The sequence below is a fragment of the Zootoca vivipara genome, chromosome 5 (genome assembly GCF_965207765.1).
Source record: "Zootoca vivipara chromosome 5, rZooViv2.hap1.1, whole genome shotgun sequence".
Classification (NCBI taxonomy): Eukaryota; Metazoa; Chordata; class Lepidosauria; order Squamata; family Lacertidae; genus Zootoca; species Zootoca vivipara.
In genome coordinates this window covers 61,931,004-61,950,889 of record NC_142588.1, presented here as the reverse complement: position 1 = coordinate 61,950,889, position 19,886 = coordinate 61,931,004, and the positions used below count along the sequence as shown (strand labels likewise).

General features: G+C 39.7%; 1 protein-coding gene across 3 annotated transcripts in view; it reads right to left on the bottom strand.

The window, feature by feature from the left end:
- Positions 1-866: 866 nt before the first annotated feature.
- UBXN7 (UBX domain protein 7) overlaps positions 867-19,886 on the bottom strand; it is a 28,260-nt gene continuing 9,240 nt past the window's right edge. For 2 of the 3 annotated variants that reach the window (XM_060274581.2, XM_035133330.3), the window contains exons 4-11: positions 17,300-17,365; positions 12,997-13,109; positions 8,492-8,638; positions 8,234-8,324; positions 7,535-7,662; positions 6,422-6,812; positions 5,915-5,994; positions 867-5,202 (exon numbers count right to left, since the gene is read on the bottom strand). In XM_060274581.2, the coding sequence (XP_060130564.1) occupies positions 5,041-5,202; positions 5,915-5,994; positions 6,422-6,812; positions 7,535-7,662; positions 8,234-8,324; positions 8,492-8,638; positions 12,997-13,109; positions 17,300-17,365 (1,178 nt within the window). In that variant the 3' untranslated portion in view covers positions 867-5,040. The remainder of the gene's footprint in view (positions 5,203-5,914; positions 5,995-6,421; positions 6,813-7,534; positions 7,663-8,233; positions 8,325-8,491; positions 8,639-12,996; positions 13,110-17,299; positions 17,366-19,886) is intronic. The other variant, XM_035133331.3, reaches the window with a different exon arrangement.

Here is a 19,886-nt window from a genome sequence, read left to right as displayed (position 1 = left end):
GTCCGTGCACAAGCTTCAAAGAAACTCTGCCCAAACTGATTTTATAGCCACCCCCTCCCAATGCCTCACTTTCTCAAAACAATGTCCAACATCAAAGAAGGTACCCAGCATTATCATCCACAACTGATGAGGCAGCTGGGGGGGGGCTGCACCTCCTCCCAATGTACTCAAGACATCTAAGACTGTTCTCACATCATCAAAAAACTTAACAAGAGCAAGGGACTGGGGAAAAGGAACAGAGGCAGGAAGGGCTCCATGTCAGATCACTAACTCCTCAATATGTTTTGTCTGCCAGATGAATTTCCCATACAGTAACTAAATGTGAACATTGGACATCTGTTGTCAGAATGGTTGCTTCTATAAATCCTCCACTTTCTAATGCACAGTGCATTAATCTTTGATATAAAAGAAGTCATACCTAAAAGAAATGGGGGTAGAGGCAATAATCATATTGAAATAATTATTTGATATAGCATACGCCCACCTTTAGGAGCCAATTAAAAAAACACAAAAAACAGGACATCTTTTGAAAAACAATGCTCATGTGGACTCACCACCACTATTTTTAAATTTTAGTTCACAGCCAAGAGTTTAACTATAGGCGTGGCTGCCACTTAAACTGTAACCCCTGGTAATGTTCACTATTTTCCCCATCCCTGCTCAGAATCACTGCCGGCCACTTGCAAGTCGTGGGGAAACAGTTATGTCACATGATCACATCACATATTTATTTACTAGAAAGTCGGCAGGCAGACACACACAGTTAGGTCCTTGTCTCTGAAATTTTGCCTTCACAGAAAACACAATTTTTTTCCTTTTGTATCCCAGGAGAACTTATTCCCTTCTAAAAATCAACAGGCTAAGAATTAGTGAAAAGGTCTGCTTTATTTCCAGGATCAAAATATTACAGTAGGAAGGGCATTTACACATATTTATAAAAATGCAGCAATTGTATATATATACACATATATTTATATATATGTATATCAGAGGTTGCCTTGAGTTTGGTCCTTCCCATCACAGCAAGCTATAATCTTCTCTTCTTCCCACCCATCTTAGAATTCTCATAATTACAAGAATTCTCATAATTACAAAGGAAACGGCTTCTACTGAAAATGTAGCAGATCAGTTTTACATAGCTTAAGCTATAAAGTTTTAAGATTGCAACCCAACATTAAAAAGTCAACCAAATGTCTTGAAGGGTACCATAACTTTGATTATAACAGTATCCAAACCATATGCTCCCATCTTAAATAGTTTGTAATTTAACACCTCAAACCCCCCACCCTATAACCTGTCATTCTATTTTTAATTTCAGAATTCTTTTTGTAATTTGCCTTTCAGTATATTTCCTATAGCGTTATTACAGTTAATCTATATTACAGTACATCTATATACATTTTGGAACATTTCCAGGTGCTATGCTTGCCATTAAAAACTAGCTTCATAATCCTTGCTTACCTGTGTTGCATCAAAGACATCTCTCTAAGATTCAGGTTTCAGGAATGATTTGATTGTGTTGCAGTGGGTGGGGGTGGGGGGGAAGAGAAAAGGGTATCAAAAGCCTCCTACATAGACCTTTGCTTCTTCATCATTAGCTTCCATAGCAAAGCAAATCCACCAAAGGAACTGAATACGAACCTAGGGCCCTGAAATGAACTAAAGCACAGTCTTGCTAACATTGCAACACTGGAAAAGCTATTCAGGTTAACACAGTGAGGATTACCTTGTGAATAAATCTGCAGGCACCTGGAGGTAATCAAAAACTAGGTTCAAATGTACAGCACATGTTAAACAATTTGAGTCCAAATATCTTCTTGAAAAGTACATGCTGAAATACAAGGCCTGTAAGAGCACACTATCAAGAACAGTATGGTTTAAAGTTTCAAATTGGTATGCCTTTTTATTTATAGGCTGCTTTTCTGCTCTCAAGGCACTTTTTACAGGAACACTGGTGTCAAGACCTTCTCACCCCAATACATTGCATATCTTAGAACAATTCTGTATCACATGCCTATTAAGTTTCTGAACTGCTTTAAGGATACAGTAAAACATAGGAAAGATTAAAAACCAATTCATCTGAAATACCTAGTACTTAGAAAAGGCATTTTAAACCATCAATAAGTTGCCTAAATGGTGCCTCAGAAACTCAATCTCTCCACCCCCATGCCCCATTCTCAGTCTCTCTTTAGAACTTGATATGTGGAAAAAGCAGTGAGTTTGCACAAATTGTCTGATCCCTAGGTCTTGCAATCCATTCAGTAGGATTGATCATTCAGAAACCATGCAAGTCACTTGTTTACTTTGAAAGATGCTGCATAAGAAGTAAACTGCCAAAAGATGCCTATCTTAATGACTAACAATGACTAAAACCAAAGGACACTTACCTAACCCATTTCAAAGCATTTTGTAAAAGCCATCTAAAAACAGTGGATTGTAATCAATGGCTTAGCAGACAGTGCTTCTTCTAGCTCGTCTGGCTACCCAGTTTTCATCAATCCTTTTACATACTGCAGGCCCCATTCTGTTCTGGAGGCTTCCCCAACCCCATAAGCAGCATCTGGGGAGACTTAGAAGGGTAGGGGCCATCAGTGAAAACCAGGTACCCCCATCTTCCACAAGCACTTTTGCTAAAGCAAAGCCACCACTGGATACAAGCCAGCTTTAAATTAAATATTCTGAGGAAAGGGCCAACCTACTTGCACTGCTGGTGAAAAGAGACAGTGGGAAATGCACATAGGCTCCTTATTCTTGGTGTATTTAGAATGAATGCAACAGTTATGGTCATTAAGAAGTGAAAGGCTCGCACTAACCAATGCCTAAAAAGTTTAGTTGGGGAATAAATAAGTTGGTGTGGACTATGGGACGGGAGGGGGGTGAGGAGAAAGTAATGCTATTACAACTTGGGAGAATTGTATCCAACCAAGTCATACTCAGAGTAGACTCATTGAAATTAATGAACCTAAGTTAGTCACATCTATTAATGTCAATGGGTCTACTCTAACATTAGATACAACTCATTGGACCTATTACGAGTATGACACCCAGAGACTCTTATAAACACACTGACAGTTAAAAATCATGCTTCAAAATACGTATCTGGCACTTGCTATTCCTCAGAGCTAAAGTAATTGTTCATTCTGTAGGCAGCCCTTTGTAAGCAACCAATGGATTCAGTTCTCTTTCCATAATTGCACTTTGCAATCTAACCAAAGCAGTAGAGTGCAATCAGCATCTTCTCCTCAGAGTAAGAAGCACCTTACAAATATATGGGGTGAGTGTGTGAGTCTCAGTTTCACAAACTAGTAACTAACCAGGCAATTATTTGACTTTACACTTTTAGTTTTTAACAGGTAATGTTGCCTTTCATCATTCGCTAATATCATTAACTATGCAAATCAAATGTATGCTGGCACTGGTGTTTTTTTTTAAGAAGTTTCAGGGCTTTGTCAAAAGCTAGATTTCTTAACCAGCACTCAAGTATGATTCCGTTAACGTACTTTATTTGTCAACTTACACACTGCCAACAGTGTGGTTCTTAACCTACAGTCAATTATGGCTTTTGTTGTCAAATATCCACCAACACCTTAGAGAAGCAAGGGGTTAATATTTTCCACTGTACAATGTAGTATAACCATTTTTAATCTGCAAGAATGATCTTTGTGGGACCACATACATGTGGCTCTATCAAGTGTGTGGCAACAATATAACAATCTTTTGAACTGGGGTTCAATTACAGCAAGTTTTACCAAGCCGAGGAAGCCATACCATACCTACCGTAATTAAATGGTCAATTACAACAAACAGTGGTAAGTAGCTGTCTGAACAACTTGAGTTTCAAGAACACCAATATTACTGCTTGAAACTATCTTATTTTATGTCGTTAGCATCTTAATTTAACTAAGCGTTTTTAAATTAACAGAAGAGCACAAGAGAAAGGCTTTCATTAGAGCCGAATACCTGTACAAATACACTGAAGCCCAGTGTTGACAGAATTCCAGAAAGGTACAGTTAATGAAAACAGCTTTTGAGTTATGACAGAAGAGGTTTTAATAAGTTTTACATTCATGGTCAGTACCTTGCCATATTCCACTGATGGTAAAATCCTGACGGAAGATGAGAATCAATCCCTCATTCCCCCCCCATTTTAATTGTGACAAGGAAAGAAGAAGCCCTGAAGCTACAGACCAAGCACAGAGGGTTAGGAGCACAATGGTTAGATTATACTAGACCTAATGACTACATCACCTTCTTTTAAAGCAACTCATCCCATCTGCAACAAAAGGAACACATACAAATAAACTCAAACCTATGTTCTAAGGTGGTTCATTTTGCAACTTTCTGGGAACTGTGCTTGTGCTGATTCCCAAAGGGCTACAATGGGCAATGGATCTTCAGCTGTTTCCATTTTTTTCTCCACATGTGGACAAGACTTTTGACACAAGCATCTGGGCATGTGCTAACTGTGTTGAAAGCCTGTGTACATGCCAACCTGTGGCGAGTCAGTTGTGTGCACTTGCCACCACATGCAGTATTTGGCTTTCAGCATATGTTGGTACCCCAGAAAAAACAAGCCTGTTTGTCGTTGCATGCTGAAAACCAAATCCTGCACATGGCAGGGGGAACAAAAAGCTTTTTCAATGCAGCTAGCACATGCTGAAATGGCCTCCTAAAGAAACCCACAATATTTGGTCATATGACCGGTTGAAAAATAAAATATATTAGAAATAGTTTTTTTTCTGAGGGGAATGAGAAACTTTCCTTATTCTGGCTGTTCAATGCCCCCAGCATGCTTGATATACAGACAGTGCTTCTGATTTTGATATAGCAAACATGCCTTCCTCCAGCATCAAAGCCAAGCAAACCTATCCTGTTGTTTCCACATGGTTCATTTGCTAAGAGTAGCATGAAAGGAGGGAGAGAAAAGAGAAGCCAGCAAACTGCTGCCTGATTTCAGCTCTGTAATCCCAGAGAGCCAACTGCACACTGGTGAGTTAATTTTGTAGGCAAAGCTAACATGGGTGGGCAAGGCTGGGAGTACTAATTCCTTTCCTGCACGAAGACAGTCTCTTGAGGACAAAGACCAGCCTCCTGTAATGTGATGTCATAGTCCAGATGGGAAAGTTTCCTTCGAGGAAAGTTGGTGAGGAGTTCAAAACGTTCATTGGGGTATCCTTTCAACTGTACATGTTTGATGAGAGCCTGGAGAGAAAGCAGAGACCAGTGTCTTAATGATGCAGCACCAAAATACAACAGGGTGGTATCCAATACAGTTCTTTTAGCACAAGGACTTCTGGCAATGCAGCAGAACTTACCCTCCCTCCTAAATCTGTTCTGGGGTTTCCCAACCCTAGAACTCACCCCCAACCTCCAGAGCAGATTTGGGGTGGGTGCAGGGAGATGAGAGGGAAAGGAAGTTCCACTGCGCAAATGGAAATATTGCACTACTTTGCTGGATACCATAGTTTTCAATGCAATATATGACAACTTATTATGGAAAGCTACTTCAGCAAAAGGGCAGCAATCATTGCTGTAGGTCTTTAACCTACAATCTGATGGCATTGCTGTTAACACAGCATATACTGTGTTGTGAATGCCTAAGTTAGCAAAAGGTAGTATGAAGGACCATTAACCTTCCTCAATAAACAGCCCAACTTGTCTGGAGCAGGACATTTGGACAGTAGAAAAATCTAGACAAGAATTTGGGATCCAGTCTTGGATAGAGACCTGACAGAGGACTAGGCTGTTAAGAGGTGGTTAGAAGTCAAACACGAAAGGGGAAAGCATATGTTGTACTGTAAGAAGTGTAAGTGGGGGAAAACGAGGTAAACAGAAGCATGTCTGACATGCACACAGAGAATGGAAAGGAATTAAGACCAAAAAAGCAGTGATTCTACAAATCACTTCTACTTACCAGAAGCTTAGCTTGTTCGGGCAGTGAAATTTGTTCCCTCTTCCCATCTGGATACCTTAGCATTAGCTGTGCCTTTGGTCCTAATAGAAGAAAATCACAAATAAAACAGAATACATGAACAAGCTTTAGCAATCTGTGTGCTGATAATTTAGTACATATCAATGTGAAAATGTACACGTTTCAAAAAGTTTTGAGTTCATGTGAGGGCTCATAGCTTAGTGGTAAGCTACAAACTTTGCATTGAGAAGGTTCCAGGCTCAATCCCCAGTGAAGATACACTTAGCAGGGTTGGGAAAGGCCTTTGGCTGAAACTCAAGAGCCACTGCCAGCCAGAGTGGACAGTACTGGGCAATATGGACCAATGGTCTCACTCACTATAAAGCAGCTTCATATTTTCATAACTATTCCTTCACCACCAGAATAAAAGCCCCATAATGGATTTAGCAGACTGAATATTAAACATCAGGTTTTGTTTAATGGCAGGAAACATTTAATCACCGCACTTACCGTTCACATTAAGTTCCTTCACTGCTGCTTCTGGCTTAGCCCCAATCTCCTCTAGTACCCCAGAATCCATGCAAGATAGTCCTCGGTGGTTTGTTACCACCTCTGGTTCAGTCCTTGCTGTGGGCTCAGGTTGAGGCCTTTTGCCTTCCTCTTTCCTACAGCCCAAATCCTTATGTGGAGATTTCCTAGACTTGGCAGGATTCTCTGGCTCATCATCATCAGAACCACAAACAGAAATAAATTCCTCACTTCCAGAGAAAAGCTCCGATTCAGACTCTTCATCTGATCTGCTTTCTTGCTTGACTTGGTCAGAGTCAAAATGTGTCTCCTGTAAAGATGCTCTGATGGCAGCTTCCAACTGGCTATCTTCACTTGCATCAATGAGACTCTCCTGGTTAATATGACCATAAAGCAAAAAGGGAGACATTATATTACACTGAGAAGTAGGGCAGGGACAACAACAAAGTATTCCTCCTTTCTATGAATACTTTTGCTTACAAAGCAAAGTATTACCTTTTTTTGGATGTTAATGTGAAGCATGTCATCATCATCATCATCATCAATTATTATGACCTGTCCTTCTTCAACAAATCCCATTAGGATATTAAACATTTCCCAAGAAGAAATTGGGACTCCCCTCCCCATTACACCACCACCGCTTGCCCACTCACCCCCCATCACCCGCTGTGGACACTTGCCTGGTTGCACCCCTTACCTGCTGCTGCCACTTGCCCACCTAACCACCCTCCCACACCATCCCACCACTGTTCACTTGCATGCCGTCTTACTGGCTTGTGTGTATGAGTGCCTGCCACTGCATTCTACCACACACTGCCCCTCATCTTTGTGCCACTGCTGGCTGTGTGCTGCCACACACGCATGAGGAGGACCGCAGTGATGTACTTCCAGAAGTGGCGCTATACTTCAGGAAGCTTTGGTCCTCCTCATGTGTGTGTCTGTCTTTTGGTTCCGTGCTCTTTTCTGTGCTATTGGGTGAAATCTGGGAACATCCCGGGATGGAATCATAAGCCAGGGCTGCTTACATAATTCTGGGATGTCCTGGTAAAAATGGGAGAGTTGGAGGGTCTCAACGATTATAATTATTATACTCACAGAACGAGAACGCTTCTGGGGAGGGCTAGTGGAATGTCCATCCAGTTGTCCATGCTCACCTAGGAACCCAGTCACTTGGTCCAAAAAAGAAGTTACATCTAGCTGGTGCCATTCGACTAGCTTCTGTCCTATTTTAAATAGTAATAAACCATACCTCAATAATTGGGGTTTCAAAATATCACCAAAGTAGCAGACAGAATGAAACAAAATAGAAACACTGACTTTACAGAATTTACATTTGCACTGCAATATGCTGCAGATTTTAACCCGTATGTGTTATTTTAAGAGGACTCCCAACATACTTGCAAAATGATTCTGCAAAGGGAACAGCAGGATCAATTCCAGTGGCTGGAAAGTAATGAATGCTAATCTTTCTCTTAACCCCAGATATCAAATATCCAACTGTACCTAATGGACTTAAAGTAACATGGGCAAAACAACAGTGAACAATGACCCAGCTAGATCATACTCTGGTCCTGCATTCTAAAAGCAGTCAGATGCCTCTGGAAAGATCATAAGAAAGATGAGAAAGCAAAATCCCTCCCTTATTTGAGCTAAATGGATATGTACCTTGATACATAGTAATCTTGATTACAAAGTAATCAGCTCCCAGTTTACAATCATTTCTAAAGGAAAGTGTTTAGGTATTATTTATAAAATGCCCATAGCTGCAATAGAATCAAGTGTTTCACCTCTTACCTGTCCTAGGGTCCAGGATAGACACATAAGGGAAGTCTGCTAGTTTGTAGAACTGTATGTATCGTTGTCCTTCCTCACTGTCGTGGTACACCTATGGAACAGCCAAATTTTCCTTTTAAATGCTTGAAGAAGCAACTTCAGCATTTCACAATATAGCCCAAATTGGAGCCACAACATAGCTAAAATAAAAATTAAATGTAACCCAGATATTGGCTCTGTTACTAAGCTTTTCGTCACTGAGGAAAGCAGCCTTCCCACCTGCCAGAAAATGAAGTGCTCTCTGATAAGGTTTTTCACAGCCTCGTTGCTCCAAACGTCACGGTTGAGACACTGACAGGCAAAATCTTGCACATTCTGTATGTTTATCATGAGCCACTTGTTCTGCATCTGACCACACTCCTTGGCCTGAAGACAAAAAACAACAGTAAGAACATTAGTCAAAAATGAAGGTCTAGCAAGAAACAATGCCAGCAATGACGGCTTCTACTTAAAACCTCTTCGCACTGGAAGTACAATCAGGACTCAAAAAGGTAATCTGCAAACCAGCCTGACAAGTGGTGTGCAGGATTAGAGAATTCTGCAGGTCAACTTGTCTTAGTAAAGATCACACGGTGATTATCCCAAACTGTTGAATGTCAACATGTCAAGCATAAGAAAGTTTGGGGAGAAAGCATTTTTTTTGGGGGGGGGGGGAGGTTGAGGTGGGGAAATCCAAACCCAAGAGTGGAACCTGAATAAAACATTATGTAACGAAGAACAGGAAATGAGTTATAGTGATCTGACCGCAAGTCAATTCAAGAGCCAAAATTGTGGTGGATTGGCATTGTTGATAACTAGTAGTTCCTTGTTCCACTATTCATTCCCTCTGGTTTTCTGTCTCTATATGCTATATTTTTTATATTATTGGAGCACCAAGCACCACTTTCTGATGGTAATTCAGACTGAAAGTGGGGGAGGTTTGAAGTTTGAAGTTGCAGGAAGAGATCTTACTGGTTTGAGTCACAAAGCTGGCATTGCCTGATTGGTTGGTTGCAAGTTAATGTAGGAGTTTGATCAAGAATGTAATTCTGATCGCTGTATTGCCATACCTGTTGAAAAAAAGAGTGCTATATCAAAATTTGGAATGCTCATATTTCCTGAATAAATAGGGCGGAAATGGTTGGGCTTCCTTAAAAGAGATTTTACTCATGGGTTTGCACCAACTGAATTCTTCACAAGAAGGAAACAATTCCTGTTGATTTTGCCTTCTGGAAAATAAGATTTCACTTTGTAAAAGTGAAGTATCTGATCTTTTGACTACTGAGTGATCAACAGGATAAATTGTGGATTGCAGTCCCACTGTCAAATCATGCTTCATAGCTATGGTTTGCAATACTTTTGCAAGGGCCAGCAAACAAACAAGTCATTTCTCCCAATCAAAGAAAAATGGTGTTACATACGAAAAACGTCTGGAATTTTAAAAATTACCACATTTTAAAACGAACATTTGGTACTAGATGCTCAAAAAATAAGTGTATATTAAACAATCTTTTAGTTGTATTATGTAAAAAGTATTTAAATAATTTGATACATGAACTATTTGACTGAATCCAAAGTCACATAATCCAAAGTTTGACTCATACAGCAGGGGTTGCCCTTCCTCGTCTTCCCTCAATCTGTCTGAAGGGTCCTCAAGTCTCTGGAGCAGATTTCAGAAAGATACAGGGAGGAGAGTAAAGTCCTTTTGTGTGAGTAGAATTTGTTCCACTTGCACACAAACATCACTGAATACAACCCTTTGTTTTTAAGATTTTGTTGGCAGACAGTAGGCATTTAAGACTGAAATCTGAAATTTTGAATAGTATTCTTGGAATAGAATTACTGCTTACACCTAAACAGTGAAGCATGGACTCCTCCTGCCAACTGCTATTAAAATGTATGTGCAATTTTCAAAACTAGTGTATCTTAGAAATTCACATGGTGCAAATTCAAAAATCTCTTTGAATGTGCAAACTTAGTGTTCACATTGTATATAACTAGTGAATTTGCCAAATCATGAATTCAGGGTAATGTATCTTGCTTTAGGTTGCTGATTAAATTCTTAACTATACAGAGAAGTCAAAGGAAAGTTAGAACATACCAAGCTGTTGAAGAAAAAGATGCACTCTTATTAATCACTTCTACATCACTTTGCAGTGTATAGGATGCTTTAAAACTTTTCTCAAATACTGCATAGCCTCACAACTACCTTATCAGAAAGATTAGTCTGAAGTACTGACTTGGCTCAGAGTTACCCTTTTAGCTTACTACCAAGCAAGGATTTGAAGTTCATTTTCTCATGTGTGAACATGAGAAACAATAAAAGATACTGGTTTCTTTTTGCTTTAGCTGATATACTGCCAACCCTGTCTAGATCTGGAAGAAGATAGAAGGAAAGCAACTCAAAGTAATTAATGTTAATAGAATATAAACATTCCTAAAGCTGTAATGGACAAAGGGCCTCCAAGCTCAACAAGACACCGCCACTCATGCACCGGACTACCTCTGCATTCACAGTTGTTTAGACATATGTAACTGCATAACTGTATCAATGGTGATAAAGTGCTGGGAATTTCCATCTGCTTCCTCTCTTCCCCATTCCAATACATGGAAAAACCAACTCATGCCAGTGGTCTAGCTGTGTGAGCAGTTTATGTAAAAGAGGAAACTCTTGTGAAAATGTGGCTCCTCTTATGAAGCAAGAAAACTATGAGACCATTGCATCTCATGCCAAGTTTCTTCTTCTAATTTTTATCATAAACAAAATAACAAAATGCATTATTTATTATTACATTCCTATCCCACTTCTCCTCCAAAGAGTTAAAGTGGCACATATGGCTCCTCCACATATTATCCTCAAAACAACCCTGAAAGCTGAGAGTTGGTGACCAGACAAAGATCGCCTAGTGAGCTTCATGGCTGAATGGGGATTTGTTAAAAGTACAGTACTGCTTAGAATCAGTAAAACATTTTACTCTTATTCACCTAAAATGATTTTACTCATTAAAAGGTTTAGATTCTACAAGTGCTTTCAATGCAATACTATGAGGTTCTAGCACATAACGTAGAAAGAACTGATTGGAAAACATAGAATTTTACTTTGTAAATCTGTATTATGTATATAGTAAATGGGGGGGGGGGGGTAGACTCTGCCTAAAGGAACTATACAGCAAGTAAGAAACAAAATATTTTAATATAAAAGGGAATGCCAGATTAAAAAACTGAAGGAAAATTAATCAGATGCAGGTATATGAAGTTTTATGAGGAATTACTCCATTAAAGACACAGAAGTTAGAGGCAAATTTTTACTCAGGGCAGAAAGAGGCATCATGACTGAGAGTAATGAATACTACCACCAATTAGAAGGAACTGGAAGAGGGTGACAGAATGTGAACCTTTGAAACCAGCTACACTATTGACCTAAGAGCAGCTTATACACAATTTGTTTAGTACGCCTTGTTTCAGGAGTACAAAGTCGGGGCAAAAAGCACAGCAGATCTTGGTAGAAAATGATTTTTGAAAGTGGTTTCAATGATATGCAGAAATGGAAGGGTTAGAAAAGTGAGTATGATGTTATTTACACATAAAAATATAGAAGTTGTTTAAGTTATGAAACTGCAACAGTAATGCTACTTGCAACCAAGGATATGAACATGACCTATTCTGCATGCCCTACAACTAATGTTCTTTGATTAACATTCAGTTTGGTTTAGTTCATATTAATGCTATATAAAATAGGAAAGGTGTTTTGTGGGCCCTCTTTAATAGGTGTAAGGTGTGTGATAAAAAAAGATTTTTATGACAATTATTTAATGTTATCCTACTTTGTTCTTTAGCTACAGGTATGAACATACTTACTTGTAAGCAAATTCCACTGAAAACTCAATGATATAAGAAGTTAATTGAAAACAAGAGAGATAATTTACCAATCAAGCAAACTACTGCCTACTTGTTCACAGCAGTTCTTCAGGATTTCAAGGAAAGATCCTTGCTGACCCGGCCAAACAGAGACCTTTCCCCCCCAAATATGAAGTATTCAACTTATGACATTATATACTTAAAGCCTTCTCTACTTTGGACAAAACTCCAAATGTATCAAAACAAGTGGCCGATGGAAGTATTTGACAATCCTGACAGAGAAAGAGCAACACAGTTTTCCAATGAATAGAAACAGGATTTTTCCATCAAATGGAACTACAAATTGAGCCAGAGTATTTCCAATCCTATTGGGAAGGGCCACAGCACAGTGGCAGAGCATCTATCTTGCATGCAGAAGGTCACTGTTCAATCCTAGGCATCTCCAGATAGGCCTAGGAATTGTCCCCCATCTGAAACCCTGAAAAATTACTGCCAGTCAGTGTAGGCAACAGTGAGCTAGATGGACTAATGGGCCTAACTCAGTATAAGGCACCTACTTATACCCCTCATTAGTTACAATGTACATATTGCGCAATTATGGACATCTGATTAACACATCTTAAGAAAAGGGACAGGGCGCCGAAGGGAATATAGAAGATGGCAGAGGAACACAAACGCAGAAGGGTACTTTTTCAAAAATGAATTCAATCTGCTTAATAGTTGCCTTCTGTGTCCAAGTTATATAAATACAACTAACTCGTTGCCATCATGCTTAAGCGAATTCTTTAATCATCATATTGAAATATCAGGCTGCAAATGTACACATACTCACATGCAGCTGGGTCCAAGCTACCCCAGAGAAACTATGCCAAAGCTTAGCAACCTACCGTTTCAAAACTTCCTTTATGCATCAGATCAATTGGAGGCCTGAAGAGATCTGCAAGGGTGGTGAGTTTCTTGTCTATTGCTCCTCCATTCCGCAACTCTTGTTCCTGCCGAACTGCAGAGCCCAGAATAAAAAAAATGGGAGGTAAACAACATTTTTACTCCAACATGCTAAACTGCTTTTGGCAACTATAAACAAAACATTTGTTAAAAGTGCAGAAAGCTCGTTTTAAAATATAAAATCAGAAAGGGAGAAGAAAAGAACAAGGGGAAAGTACAGAAGTCACATTTTAACATACTAACAAAGAGTTGTGGGAAATTTGAAAGCTTGCATACCATTTTATGACACATTAAAGGTAAAGGTAAAGGGACCCCTGACCATTAGGTCCAGTCATGACCGACTCTGGGGTTGCGGCGCTCATCTCGCGTTATTGGCTGAGGGAGCCGGCGTACAGCTTCCAGGTCATGTGGCCAGCATGACAAAGCCGCTTCTGGGGAACCAGAGCAGCACACAGAAACGCTGTTTACCTTCCCACTGTATTTATCTTCCCACCTATTTATCTACTTGCACTTTGCCGTGCTTTCGAACTGCTAGGTTGGCAGGAGCTGGGACCAAGCAATGGGAGCTCACACCGTCACGAGGATTCGAACTGCCGACCTTCTGATAGGCAAGCCCTAGGCTCTGTGGTCACCCACCGCTGTGGGTGACATATTGGGTTGGCCCTTAAATGGACTTTTGAATTTTTCCTATGAGCCAACATGACTATATCATTACTCTTAGTCTGAAGTATCTATTTTATTATCCTAAAATATTCTTTTCTGCTAGGTACTCTCTCTTGATAGCCCACTATATATTTTTAAGCTTAAGTCTCACAGCACAATACTATACATTTGTTCTGAAAAGCATGCCTCACTGACCTCAATGAGACTTACTCCCATATAAGTGTCTATATAGAATCAGAGCTTAAGCATTACTGAAATGTAGTTCTTCGTCTACTGGTAAAAATGCTCTTTTTTGTTTTCCTCACTTTAGTGCTGATCATGGTTATATTTTAAAAGCTTAACTGAAAATTCTATATAAGGAGAAGTGTTAAGGGTGATTTCTTTCCAAAATAAATTTATATAATTGCCAACACACATGGACATGGGATTACATGCACATCACCCCATTTCAACCGATCAAAATAAATATAATTTGCTACCAAGAAGTCCTCTTATGGACTTACTAAAAGGTAAGACTGATTGTAAGACTTGAGCTGATATTGGGAAATGTGATGTTTTTGGTACCTGGGTCCCAAGCTACAGTACTTAGGGCTACTAGGACAATGGACGCTCAGGTTGCGAATGTGATCCATGTGGGAGGTACGTTCGCAACCCGCAGCGCCGCATCTGCGCACACGTGGGTTGCAATTCGGCGCTTCTGGGCATGTGCGAGCACCAAAACCCGGAAGTAACCCATTCCGGTACTTCTGGGTGTGGCGCAGTTTGTAACCTGAAAATGTATAACCTGAAGCGTCTGTAACCAGAGGTATGACTGTACTAACACCTTTAATTGGGCCCAGTAGCTCAGTGGTAGCTAGCACAGTGCTTTCAGGACTGGTGAACACATTGTGCCATCAGGCAGCCCACTGACCAATCTGCAGCCAAATTCTGTACTGACTGCCATTTCTGGACCATCTTTAAGGGCAGCCCAACACAGAATGAATGGCAGTAGTCCAGACAGAAGATCACTGGAGCATAGAGTATCATGGCCATGTTATCCCAGTCCAGGAGGAACAGCCAAAGCTGGTGAACAAGACTAAACAGGGCATAAGCAACCCTAGTCATAGAGGCCTCTTGAAACTCCAGTGACAGATTGGAATCCAGAAGTACTCCTAGGCTATGGACATGTGCGTAAAGCCAAAATTGTGTATAATCAAACCTCACTGGGTTCAATGGTGGGGGGGACTGCCAAAGTAGTTTCTTCTGGAACTGTGCCCCCTTTCTATTGTGTGTGTGTTTGTTTTGTCCCACACATAAAGCTGGATGTGCACAAGTTGCAGGCTTACTGTTTAAATTGAGAAGGGACAGTAAGCTCTAATACTTAGCCCACTTTGGCAACACTAAAGGTTATTTCCATTTTAAGATGAAATATTTTAATAGATAATCTGGGAGAAACACAAATAGCAAAATCAGTCAGAATAATAAACTACAGAAGACTTGACAGAATCTGGCAATCCAAAGCGAACAGTTACATAGATGCAAATACATTTGTGACTATGAAGCCTCGTTAAGACATTACCCTGTTAAACCTCATATTAAGCTTAAGTATGTTACTTACCTTGAATATAGCAGAAGTTGGGATGTAAACTAACCAACCAACCAAACAAACAAACAAACAACTAACCAACCAACCCACCCTGAGTGTCACTTTCCTGACTTCACATGTTCATAGGCAATTTTATTTAGATACTCTAAAGAACTAAACCCACACACCAAGAGATCACTGACACCTTGTTTTAATTAACTTTTCCTTATTGAAAAGTAGGATAAAGCATTTTGAGGGATAAGGAAAAACATTTTTGATGTTAAAATGAGGGCTGCACCTGTCACAGCTGATCCAAGAGTCATGAATATATAGGACAATTTTTTTAAAACAACAACAACAATTAATTGAAAAGTTTACTTCTAAGTAGACTAATGTAACAATACACCAAAGACCTGAATTAACAGAATCCTGATAGCTGTAGTGTTGAACTCTGAGCAATACTCAAAACTAACTGAAGCTTAAATACCTGAACTAGTACACAAGACACCATCAAAAATGTTTAATTGGTACCACGTCTGCTGAATAAGGGTGAATGAGTTTTAACTGAGTGAGCTACCAAGATGTGTGTGCATGAAAAATGGTCTCACATACATTGATATGTATGAACTCCCCAACTGTGGTAACAAGAACAAGAAAGGGGATGGTGAACATCTATCTGAAGAAGAGATGGAAGACAACTATGATGACTAATTTGAAAATGAACAAGACCATACATGCCCAGGACAAACTAAATAAGCATTTCACTTAACAAGTGTAATTGCGATGTTTCTTGTTAAGTTTCTATAGTTGACACTGCCTTGCACAAAAAGCAACGGGCCAGACTCAACTCTGTGGCATGTCATAGGGAACATTCATTTCCCTGGTGGTGTGGATGTGTCATTTGGGGTGGTCTAATGCCATTTGGGGTAGCCTAATAACTATGGATCGAGGTCATTGCTCATTAATGTGCTTTGCACAAAAACAACTTTTTACCTCAGAGAATGATGATGCGTCACAAAGGGGAGTTTCTCAGTGACAGAGATGTGATGTAAACTATATTGGCTATTTATTCAGTATTTTGTTGAATAAGGAACTGGGAAACAACTTCAGTATAATAAAAAAGACAGTAATAACTGCAATGTCAACAACACCTGTTTTCCAACTACTAAGGTATAAATCTTCCAAAATATGACATTAAACTTTATTCAGCACACTTGGCACCAATTTCAGTCCTGCCTCCAAAGAAGGCCAAAGTTATTTTATTTCCTCCAAAAGTTTGGAATTAAACTTTTGGCCAGCAATTTTCCCTTTCTTTTATTTATGCAAACACACCACAACTATTAACACAAGCTTTGATATGACAAAATATTTTTAAAGCAAGCATTGTTTTATTTATTTCTAGTAGAAAAATATACGAGGGCTGGGTCTTATTTCACTTCGTATAGGGCTTTTGCATAAGCAACATGAAGCAGCAAGAGCCCACCCAAAAAAGATACAGAGGCTTGCATGGCAATTCTTAGGAGAGTTTAGGGGACAGGCAATTTTGGGAGTGGGGACATTGTTGCCACTGGCAAAATGAAATGTAGAGTCTGGATTTAATAAATCATGCTGAAAAAGAAAGTCCACTGCTGCCATTAACTTGGTCTCAAATCTCAATCTAACTACACCATATCTAACAACTGCATCCAAAGAGTGAACAACTTGGCTGGGTTCCATAGACTGCACTTGACCTTCCTGCCCTGATGCAGGGGGCTCTTTTTACCTAAAAATTACAAACCTCATGTTTGCAATGCATATTTGGCTATGCTATACATATATGGCTACATGAAAAGTCCTTAGTGGGATTTTAGGTGGTTGTTTTTGTGCCTACATAATGCAAGCCTTCTCCAGTCCCATATCAGTATGCAGCTCCTGGGTAGGGTACACAATGTGGCCCATAGGGATCCACATCATTAACCTCTATAAAGCCAGTAAACAAAGAAAATGGCATGTGAAGACAATGATTCACAGATACCTACTTGTTTCTGTCTGGAAATCCCGAAAACCATCAAATATTGAACGAGCAGGTCTGCGTCTTTTTGGAGCTTATCAAGAACAGAATTTAAAACTCATATTAGTCATAAGAAACCTCTCAATGGAACTGATTTGTGATAGAAAAGGCTGAAGCTTCAAGACAGATTGGAACTCATGGTGACCAGGTCATTTGAGAATACCAATAATGCATTATGTTAATTTGTTACACACATGTGCCCATCAGGACATGATGTTCATTTTCCTGGTTATCAGGGTACTTGTAGATGTTAAATTATGTTAAATTAAAAATTATTTAAATAGGCTGCTTTTCTGCCTGAAGGCCTTTGAAACACATAAAATCAACTAAAATACAAAAATATGCAACGAAGTATCATAGAAATAATAACACATTGAACAGTGAGATAGATCAGCAAAATGCAACATAGCAATAGAAACCAGCAGCAAAGACCCAGGCAGTAAAAAAAACCTCATCCAAGGCCAGTGGTACAGCAAAATAAAAAGTATCCCTAGCTTGGTTCCAATATGAAGCTCTAGGACAGGGATGGGGAGCCCTTTTCTATCCAAGAGTCGCATTCTTACGTTGGCAACCTTTCAGGGGCTGCATACCAGTATTGGAGGCAGAGGCAAACTGAATGGCGCAACAGATAGGAGTTTTAATATGTACAGTAGACTGTATATCAGCCATGCAAAAGTCAGAGGTTTCTACAAATATTCCTCTTCATCCAAACAAGGAAGAGACAATATCTACTTCAAAGACATATTAAAGCCAGGCAAAAGCACTCAAGGTTGATAAGGAGCAGGTCCAGTGAAGACTATGGTTTATGGAAGGGTTGTAGCCTAGGGAGAATTCCAAGGGTCAGATAGAGAGCCATGGAGAGTAGCTCTCAGCCTCTGGGCCTGAGTGTCCTCTTCCCCTGCTGTAGGAAGATTGTGGAACACTATCTGGGTGATAGCACTCTGGGTGCTACCCATGTAACCCCCAACTGCACTTCTGATAATGGCAAGATGCAGCATATGCTGCTTGACCTGATCTTACTATACTTAATGGAGGAATAAAACCCAGAAAAAGGTAAAAGCATGATTTTGTCGTATTTCTTTAAGCACATGCTAATCGATAAGGCAATTTCTCAAAGTGGAATGATTTAGGAATTAGGCTATGCTTGAAACATGACACCTTTTGTAGTAGATTATAATGCATAGCATAGCTGGTAAGCAAATGAAAGCATTTGCCAGTGCCACACTCTTTTTGCACCCATAAATTGTGTCAAAAATGGCAGACAACACCTTTAGTTCTAATACCAATTCAATCTGCAAAGCAATGTCTTCCCATTTTTTGGGGGGGGGGGCGGCGGCCTGTGGACACATTTCCAAACTGGAGTAATGGCACCAAACCCACATACACACCACATCATGGACTTGTAACACTGCCTATAATATGCCTTTTAAAAATCTATTTCCAGTGGAGGAAATGCTGTAAATGCATGGGAAGGTTTCTGCTGGAACATGTGCCTGTGGTGCACCATGTGGGTGACCTTTGACCTATGTTCTTTCATAATTTTTTTTTAAATAAATTAATTTATTTTTAACAATATTGGCTATCCCATTCAAGTGAACATTAACCAGACTGTAAGCCTGCAAGTGAACATCTATGGTCTAACTGTTGTACTTCATTTTGCTACTTTAGATGCTTTATAGCAAAGACACCTTAAATACACACTTATTATGACTTAGGCTTTTGCGTAGTAGAACCCATTTGTTGTTATCTGCAGCAGGCTAACATGGCAACTGTTCTAACATGTACAGTGGACGCTCAGGTTGCAAACGTGATCTGTGTGGGAGGCATGTTTGCAACCTGCAATACCGTGTCTGCGCATGCGTGGGTTGCAATTCGGCGATTCTGTACATGCGCAAAGCGCGATTTAGTGCTTCTGTGCATGTGCTGTAACCCGTTTCGGTACTTCCAGGTTCGGCGCGGTGCGCAACCTGAAAACACGCAACCTGAAGTGTCTGTAACCCGAGGTATGACTGTATTCAATACATTACTGCAGCAAATTTATTTATGGCACTTCACCTGTAAAACGGAGGTGCATCTTATGTAATATCTTATGTGATGAATCTTATGTCAAATGCTAGTTACCGCTCCCAAGTCATTATCTGCTGATTTCCTACAGTTGAGTAAGCAGCTTCATGTAACTTCAAGGGCTTCTCACCAGATCTTATGTTGACTTATTACTGCAACGATACTTTTCAGTGTGTAACTTATAATTATCACATGGCTTCCAGTCATCAAACCCAACTGGCCTCTAGAAAATGCATTTCTCATTATATCCCAAAGTAGCAGCCTTTCCTTAAAGAGGCAGGCAGCATTTACTGTTAACTATTCCACTAGATTTTAAGAATACAGCTAATTGGTTTCCCATTAACTTGTTAATAGAATGGAATCTATCAGTACATAATTTTGGAAACTATATTAAGCGGAAGCTGAAATATCATGGAAATCTTGGATTTTGGTTTCTAAAAACTCTCAACTGCAAAATACTCAACAGTACACATTCCATAGCTGCAATTTCT